The sequence below is a fragment of the Entelurus aequoreus genome, linkage group LG08 (assembly GCF_033978785.1).
Source record: "Entelurus aequoreus isolate RoL-2023_Sb linkage group LG08, RoL_Eaeq_v1.1, whole genome shotgun sequence".
NCBI lineage: Eukaryota > Metazoa > Chordata > Actinopteri > Syngnathiformes > Syngnathidae > Entelurus > Entelurus aequoreus.
In genome coordinates, this window is record NC_084738.1 from 23,456,306 (window position 1) to 23,465,219 (window position 8,914).

Here is an 8,914-nt window from a genome sequence, read left to right on the forward strand (position 1 = left end):
TTGTCATACTGATTATGTAAATGCAGATACATTGGTGTATGGTGTGGAAAAACAGCATTGTGTAGATACATAGTGCTTAATTATAAATCATTTAGGCAGAATTTTAAAGCGTAATTTTTTCCATACAGGTTACAAAGCAGAGATGTCAAGGAGTCTAAGAAGGAGAAAAATCTCCAGTAGAGGTGAGCATAAATACCAAAAAACAATAATTTTTGAAAGTATATACCCGATTTATTAATTAGAAAAATAATTCATCATCAGAGCATATGTCAATACTTAATTTAATAAAAGGAAAAAGCAGAGATTTTGTTTCCTATACCAGAAAATCTGTAACATTAGAGAAAACACAAGCAGGGCATGTTTGCATCGGTATAAAAACCTGAGGTTGTTTTATTTGACTTTATGTGCATTTTATACAGTGGTATCACCATGTTTTCAAAATACTCTCATTTCATGATTTGGCAGGTTTACCAGAGGAATGGGACAGAATCATGTACTGAAGGAGTGGAGAATAAAGAATTATGACCTATACAATAACCCACCAACCAAAGACCTTACATTGTCGTTCTCCTCTGCTCTCGTCTGTTTTTACACCATACTAATGCTAACCTTAACTGCCCTCTAATGTAAATATGCATTGTGTATGAGCACATTCATGTCATCTACTGTAGTTTAATATTCAAAACTCAGCTGACACATCAACAAAAAGGCAATTTAAATTATTAGATATGGCGCTCAAGGGGTCAAATATAAAAGTAGAAAATAAAACGACAAAAGAGGACGCTTTGATCTATACTGACATTTAGGAGGTCGAGGCTACTTGTGGCTGGTGAGGCTGTGAAGGTGAGTTTATTCAGTAGCCTGAGCATCTTAGTGCTCATGTCCCCTTAGGAGGGGTCCATTTCAGCGAGCTGGGGTCGATGGTTTTGTTACCGTTGCCTCTCTTGACCTCTTTCGCTTTCCACTCATCAATCAGGTCCTGCGTGCAGTGAGAACTTATTAAGGGTAGTGTCTCATCAGATTTAAAGCGAGTACACTTTAGCAACCATCTTTAATGTACTGTGTCTTATGAAGGAACAATACCATAGAAATTAAACTTGGGTGTACTTTAGTCATAAGTGTACCGTTTAGAACGCTGTACAGATTTACTATGCACAGAAAATAACTAAACGTGCAGCCATTGTGTTCTAAATATCTAATAAGTGTGTATGTACAGAGAATGAGATGAAATGATTGAAAGCAAATAGCATGCAGTACTATTAACAGATTGAGTTAGTTGACTAAACAAAGCAATGCAAGGATTTGGATGAATCTTCTATAAAAGTAGCAAACAATGTCTTCATCATGACATGCATTAGCATTAACACAAACATTGGGGCCCTTGACTACAGAACACACTACAAGCAATGGTTCAAATGAACAAAACCAGGAGGATGAGCTCACCTGTCGCTTCAACACCAAGTGCTTCCCCTTCCAGTATTTGAGCATCTGAAGAGACTGCAGCGTGCTCACAATGTCCACGGGATTGACAGCGGTTTCCTGACTAATCTCTGTTCATCAAGTAAACAGCACATGTTTTTTTGCTTGTTTGATTTGTTCACACTTTTAAAAGCTCCAAAAGTAAAGTATCAGTAGATTGGAAAAACAAGATGCCTCTATATTGAAGCTATTATTATATACTGTATATCTGATTTATGACAACTAAAGACTTCCGTTTGCGAATATATACGGTAGATATGATCAAAATAGTATTCATCTCACAGAAATTCCAGAGCCATTTTGAGCATTAGGAACCAAAGATCCCTTACATAAGGATTGTGAATAATAAAAACCAAACCACTTTCCAATTTTTGCATATTTCAAGTATGACTGATCTGATAACATGGTCAGAGTGCAGAAGCGTTACTCCAGTGATGTCACTCTCCGAAAATAGCCGAAGGTATTCGGAGCGGAATATTCAAAATGGCTGACTGAATTTGTGGCATTTTGTGATGTTTAAACACTGTATTCACATACTTTGCGATTTGTATATACACTCAGATATGGTTTAATAGATACAATGAAATACAATTGAGCATATAAAGTCAACTTGTTTTTCCACTCTACTGGTACTTTATTGTAAATACATATTCTGTTTTATCTCTGAAAGTGTAAAGGTTGCATTTGTTTAGTGTGTCTAACCTTTGATGGAGATCTCCTTTCCTTGGAAGTTGTGCATATATCGCAGTAACACTTCCTTCCAGTAGCTGCGGTAGCTGATGAGGCCAAGGTCTGACAGAGGCCTCTCTGGGGAGCCCACTTTCTCCTCCACTTTAGACAAAAGGTAGCCTTAAGAGAAAAAAAACAGGATTGTCAAAAAAGACACTTTTGGACAAACTAGACAACTGTTCAAATACATACTGAAGTCAATGAGCATCTTGCCAAAGCCCTGCCTCATGTATTGTGGCATGGTGAGAATGCAGGAAACATTATAGTTGAGGAAGGAATTTTTTTCCTTCAGAAAAACCAAAGAAGAAACATAAAACACTGACATAAATATTGTACGTAGACATCAATATTACAAGACAGCGCTGTGTACTTACCTTGGAAAAGTATCCCACTAAATGGCACCCTGTGTTGTCGGCCTCAGTCATGACGTAAAACAAAAAAGGCTCCACGTCGTAGTACAATGTCTTGTGATCCAGGAAGAGCTTGGCCAGTAAACACAGGTTCTGGCAGTAGATCTGAAGGAGACAAATGATTTTAGTCACTCATCCCATTGTGTTAGTTTGCTTTGTGTAAACATATCTTCCAGTGAAACGCTGAAATTAATTTTATTAAACCAATTGGCCACCTTGTTTTTCTTGCCGTCAACTTCAAACACAGATATGGCGCCTTTCCTGTACACTTCATCTCCTGGAGGATGCTTCCACACACACTTTGCCTGACAAAAACAGTTTAAAATAGTCAACAGTCCAAAAACATGCACACCATTAAAAACACAATGCAATCTGTACTTGGGTCTACAACAGTGATACATTTCCTCACCATGTGTCGCCTGAGGATTGTCTGGCTCTTCATGTACTTGAGGCAGAATTCACAAACATAGAGGCGACCAAGGCGGGCATACTCCTCAGGATAGGGCGAGTGGTACCAGGTGTCCAGCTCATAGCGGCCAAACAGAATGGTCTTAATCATGTTGCTGCCCTCTGTGATCTGACCCTGGATGCGCAGCTTCTCCTACGGGAGGGAAGTACACAGGAAGTCAACATAAGAGATGGGTAATCACATTAGTGATATTGATAGTAAGTTTAAAACTAATGTAGGCATTAAAAACTACGATGGGGGCGTGTAAATCTTTTGAACTCCTAAAGAAATAATGACTTTTTAAATTAAAATATGCATTATGTACGCTAATTTTTAGAGGGAACAAATTATTTTAACTGTGGTTTATCACAATCAATGAATGACAGTCATCTTTAGACCAAAACAAAGCTGTTTCAACAAATCAAAGTAAATCCTTAAGTTCAAATACTTTCACATTCAAATGCGTTAGTAAATGTGCAAAAATAAAATTATTTGTTAAGTACATTAAAAAGCAGCGATACCCATTAGGAGTTACTTGAAAACCAATGCAAACAGAGTAGAACGGTTAAGAAATTAAGTGAATTATATTTATATAGTACTTTTTTCCTCTAGCGACTCAAAGCGTTTTACACAGTAAAGATATAGGCACTAAATTGGTCACTGCAACATAAATACGGGCAAGTTGGGTCTGAATGAGGAAGATTTCAAAGGAAAAAAATTATAATTTGCACAAGATCTTTAAAAAGGGGACTTAAATAACACATTACAGATACTATTGGGATATTTCATCTATCTTATCAAAGTTTAAGGCATAAAAAATATCAATCAATATCGACACAAATTATTACAAAACAGATTTTGAAAATGGATATCTTTGCATGTATGGCAACATATTGTTTTGCAAAAATAAACCCCGAAAAATGACAGGCATCCCCAATAAAAAATGTCCACAAATGAAATCAAATCAACACTGAATTACTAGCACCCTCTGATGGTTCATACCAAGCAGTGCATCTACTGTGCTGGTGATTACACTGCACTGGTGATACATGATCCAGTTTGAATAATCCATGCATTCTCTATCGCTTGTCCCTCTTGGGGTTTCGAGGGGTGCTGGAGCCTATCTCAGCTGTATTCGGGCGAAAGGCGGGGTACACCCTGGACAAGTCGCCACCTCATTGCAGGGCCAACACAGGTAGACAGACAACATTCACACTCACATTCACACACTAGGGCCAATTTAGTGTTGCCAATCAACCTATCCCCAGGTGCATGTCTTTGGAGGTGGGAGGAAGCCGGAGTACCCGAAGAGAACAGGCAGGCTCCACACAAAGACCACAAGCTGGGCTGGTACCCAGAACCTTTGTATGTCTATTGTTATTATCTAACACGTGGAGGGGGGGGTTAAAGAACAGGCTCTTACCAGGTCTTCAGATGCACGAGCCTGAGCTTTCCTAAAAAGCTCCAGGTCGTAGTCACTGGTGATATTCTCCAGGAGAGGCTCTCTGGTGTTGCCGTGCGTCTGACGATGCTCCTGTGGATCAGATAAGACGAATGAGAGCACATATTCATCCCTGGCAGAAGGAAGAGAACCACTGCAGTACCATATGCTTTTCTTTCTGCTCTTTCTGCAGGCCAGAGTTCCTCCCTTTCCTCATTTCAGCCACTTGCTCTTTGTATCTGCTCTGCTTAGATGTTGGCGTCTAGAAGACAACAAAAGATGCATCAATACTGTTAACACAATTTACAGATCCTACCTAATTTTTCAAAAAAACTGACCTGATGCCGTGTCGCATGTCTGGAATTGCTCTCTTCCTGAACCTTCAGCTCGTCTTCTTGCTTCTCACGTGTGACAGCTTTCACCTGGCAAATAAAAGAGTCAGTGGCACGCAAATGGCAATTATTATTATTATTAATTAGCTTGATTACCTTGCATTCATCTGCAGAAAGGTTGTGATAGAGGGGACATCCAGACACAGCAAAATGGCGTTCATGTTTTCCTGTGAGGTGACCTGTTGAAAAGCAATGACAAAGAAATAATCAATGCAACAATGAGACTTATTTTGTTATTTTGGTAAGCAAACTGCATTAAATGAAAGAGCTGTGTTACCAAGTGAATTACACCCAGGAGTGGGGCATTTCATGTTAAAGTTGTACGTCTCATGGCATCGGCGACGTTTGGGTCGGTGAGAGAGGTCCTTATCCGAGTCCCTGTTGGCCTGGTCTTTGGCCTGGCCCTCATCGTGAGAAGCGTTAGGGCTCGAGATGTCCAGTTCAGATTCGGACGACGGCGCATTTCCTGTTGGTGTCAGTGGCGGGGATTCGTCATGCTCGGCAGTCTGCTTCAATTCTGTCGTGTCTGGGGTAAAAGAAGACAAACCAGAGTATTTTTACCTAACTGTTGGACAGAGAACACTAAATTCTGAGCATGTCCACAAACCGTGAGAACTCTGGCTTAGACGGGTAGAGGCTCTGGTGAGGCGCTGTCTCTTGGGCCGGGTACCGTCACTTTCGGAACTATTGGTCCGCTCTCTTTCAGCAGAGGAGTCTGAATCTTCAGTTCCATCAGATCCGCTCCCTGCAATATGTCTCTAACAAGGGAAACAATGCATAAGCCTCCTTTTTTTTTATTGATGATGTTGAAGAAACACGTTATTACGATCCATTCCCTCCATGATTTGCAAATGGTGGTTGTTGCACAAAGTTTAGCATGGAGGCCAGTTTTTAGTAACACATTGGTAGTCATCCTTAAAGAGACAGGCCAGTTAGCAAGCCGTTAGCCGCCTGCTGTATGCTACACCGCCCACTGAAAAACAACAACCAATGTTTTTTTCTTACTAATATAACCTGGTTATTTTCGAAAGATTATCAGATTATATGAACGGTTATGCGTATGCAAATGGGCGTTCACAACAAAGCTAATGTTGTTAGCCTAGCACGTCAGCTTCACACTCTCCAAACTACATTAGGATATCAAACATGTTTAGCTCGTATGCGTTTTTTCACGACCCTACCGCCACCTAGTTACATAATAGTCATAACTATCAACTATTGTGCGTAATTCAATTGGTTCGGCATATATTTGTTAACGAAGAAATTACGTTTTAAAATGAATTCTTTACAGCAGAGTATTCTACATGCTACCAACAAGCTACTGTTTGCCTAAGGCGTAAATAAAAACAACTATCGCAAATAATATATTTTTTTCCGTCTGAAAAGTCAGACGAGTGTCTTTGCACGCATTTATACAAGAACATTTTGAATTATGGCGTGGAACGTAATGGAACAATTTCCCCCGCAAGGAAAGTGCAACCCGGTCGCTAACGCTAACCTTAGCTAACGTCATTGGCATTGTTGCTAGCACAATCTAGTATTACCTGTTGTCTGCGAGGCATGTTTAGCTTTGACAAGGATGTCTTTAGGCGCGTTCAAAACTGAAAAATAATCGATACGTTGAAACCAAGGGAGACAAATGAACCGGGGCGGTTACATGTAAATAATGTCGTCTGGATGTGGCGCCACATCGCCCTTAAAGACAGAGCGAGAAGACACGGCCAGGAGGGGGCAGTAGAACACGGCCGAATTTTCTATGTCTTCCTCGTCTATTTATTATTAAATAAAGGTACTGCCACCTACCGGACAGAGGTTGTATTGCTAGACAATGAAGTTTAACCCTCTTTTTTTTTAAAAATATCAAAATGTCCTGGACAACTTTGGATTTTCACTTTATTGAATTTACAACCCCCTGGCACTGTTTTGTACTGTCATTGTACTGTTTCTGTACTTGTTTTGATTATTTTTATTTCTTGATTGTAAATAATCGTGACTGGCAGCTCCATGTTGACCTGGGAAGGCAACTCAAGTTCCCGGCCAATATTGCTACCACGTCACTCCGCCCAGACATGGTGGTAACATCGGAGCCAACCAAGCAAGTGGTGCTACTGGAGCTGACTGTCCCCTGGGAGGAGCGAATTGACGAAGCAAATGAGCGAAAGAGGGCCAAATACGCTGAGCTCACTGCAGAGTGTCGGAGTAACGGCTGGAGAGCCCGCTGTGAACCAGTCGAAATTGGGTGCAGGGGTTTTGCTGGTCACTCACTACAGCGTGTATTCAGAATCCTTGGCATTAGAGGACTGCAGTAGAGAAAAGCCACCAAGAACATCCTAGGGGCCGCAGAAAAGGCTGTGGATCCGTAGGGGGGATCCGTGTTGCGCTACTTGGGCACAGGCCGGGGTCGTCCGGGCGAGGGTGTCTGATGATTGAAGACCCGAAACACCCTATGACCCCGGGTTTATCACTGTTGACGTGTCCAAGCATCACCGTGAGGTGTATTCAAGTTTTATAAATGTTCCATCCATCCATTTTCTTCCGCTTATCCGAGGCCGGGTCGCGGGGGCAGCAGCCTAAGCAGAGAAGCCCACACTTCCCTCTCCCCAAGCCACTTCGTCCAGCTCCTCCCGGGGGATCACGAGGCGTTCCCAGGCCAGCCGGGAGACATAGTCTTCCCAACGTGTCCTGGGTCTTCCCCGTGGCCTCCTGCCGGTCGGACGTGCCCGAAACACCTCCCTACGGAGGCGTTCGGGTGGCATCCTGAGCAGATGCCCGAACCACCTCATCTGGCTCCTCTTCGATGTGGAGGAGCAGCGGCTTTACTCTGAGTTCCTCCCGGATGGCAGAGCTTCTCACCCTATCTCTAAGGGAGAGCCCCGTCACCCGGCGGAGGAAACTCATTTCGGCCGCTTGTACCCGTGATCTTGTCCTTTTGGTCATAACCCAAAGCTCATGACCATAGGTGAGGATGGGAACGTAGATCGACCAGTAAATTGAGCGCTTTGCCTTCCGGCTCAGCTCCTTCTTCACCACAACGGATCGATACAGCGTCCGCAGTACTGAAGACGCCGCACCGATCCGCCTGTCGATCTCACGATCCACTCTTCCCCCAGTCGTGAACAAGACTCCGAGGTACTTGAACTCCTCCACTTGGGGGCAAAATATGTTGCATATTATGAATAAAGGTTTATAAAATTCCCCCCCCCCCCCACCCCCCAAAAAAACATTGGATTTTTCACTATGCAGCCCCTTTTTTAAAACGTTTAAGTAATCTCTACTAACATATTGTACTTAAAAATGAAATTAATTACATTTTTAATAAATTGTATTTGAATTAATTTGGTTCATCACACTCAACGATGATGTGATTACGCTAAATGTTAAAGACAATAAACTAACATTATAATGCAAAATTGAATTTAAGTATAGTGTGTTTTTCTACATCCTTGGCTGAAGTAAAAGTGCAATAAAAATCCAAAAAAACCAAAGCAAAGGATTACAATGTTTATTTTTTTGGCTTTCAAAGTAGAGCCCAGAAAGTGCATTTGTTTTCTGGAAAGCTCCATTGCAGACAATGAAAGGTTATGGAGGGGGTGTCAGACTACACCCCCCCCCCCCCCCCCCAAAAGCAGCTGATAGCAACTTCTCCCACCTTTACTATAAATAGCCTACAAGGCCATTTTCCACTGCAGTACATGTGAGCAACACACTCACCATTTCTTCTTTCCCTTGTACATTTACTCACAGCATTACAATGAACAAGCCCAAAATTGTTAGACCAGAGGAAAGGTAAGTGAAGCCTTTGGATCTTTCTAACTTTACGTGTACTTTGATAACAACACTACAATGTAGTTTGGTTTTCTTTTTATTCCAACAGCCAGCCTGCACATGCAGTGTGGTTTGATAGGAAAAAATATGTCACCATTAACTTCAAGGTACAAAAACCAAAGGATGTCCAAGTTGATATTCAAACCGACAAAATGATTTTGTGGTGAGTTGTTAAAAAAATAAAAAAAAG

The 8,914-nt window shown here is 41.6% G+C and overlaps 2 protein-coding genes across 3 annotated transcripts in view; one reads left to right on the top strand and one right to left on the bottom strand.

Annotated features, from left to right (window-relative positions):
• Positions 1-357: 357 nt before the first annotated feature.
• kat7b (K(lysine) acetyltransferase 7b) lies at positions 358-6,648 on the bottom strand. 2 transcript variants are annotated; one of them, XM_062056019.1, is made up of 14 exons: positions 6,444-6,648; positions 5,507-5,657; positions 5,177-5,425; positions 4,996-5,078; positions 4,846-4,929; positions 4,671-4,769; positions 4,490-4,600; positions 3,028-3,219; positions 2,834-2,923; positions 2,583-2,723; positions 2,401-2,494; positions 2,182-2,328; positions 1,444-1,550; positions 358-979 (listed from the first exon to the last, which is right to left on the bottom strand). In XM_062056019.1, exons 1-14 carry the CDS (start codon positions 6,459-6,461, stop codon positions 878-880), a joined length of 1,668 nt encoding a protein of 555 aa, XP_061912003.1. In that variant the 5' UTR covers positions 6,462-6,648; the 3' UTR covers positions 358-877. The 2 variants fall into 2 exon arrangements, with proteins under 2 accessions (XP_061912003.1, XP_061912002.1); XM_062056018.1 differs by having other exon boundaries at positions 4,846-5,078.
• Positions 6,649-8,576: 1,928 nt separating this feature from the next.
• ptges3l (prostaglandin E synthase 3 like) overlaps positions 8,577-8,914 on the top strand; it is a 1,220-nt gene continuing 882 nt past the window's right edge. The window contains exons 1-2 of the mRNA XM_062056026.1: positions 8,577-8,685; positions 8,774-8,887. Coding sequence (XP_061912010.1) covers positions 8,651-8,685; positions 8,774-8,887 — 149 coding nt within the window. The 5' untranslated portion in view covers positions 8,577-8,650. The remainder of the gene's footprint in view (positions 8,686-8,773; positions 8,888-8,914) is intronic.

Bases quoted from the DNA above. Each gene is read 5' to 3' on its own strand.
- kat7b (XM_062056018.1), bottom strand. The intron at 4,770-4,845 runs GTCAGTTTTTTT...GTTGTCTTCTAG, and splicing joins GACATGCGACACGGCATCAG to ACGCCAACATCTAAGCAGAG. The intron at 1,551-2,181 runs GTTAGACACACT...CTTGATGAACAG, and splicing joins AAAGGAGATCTCCATCAAAG to AGATTAGTCAGGAAACCGCT.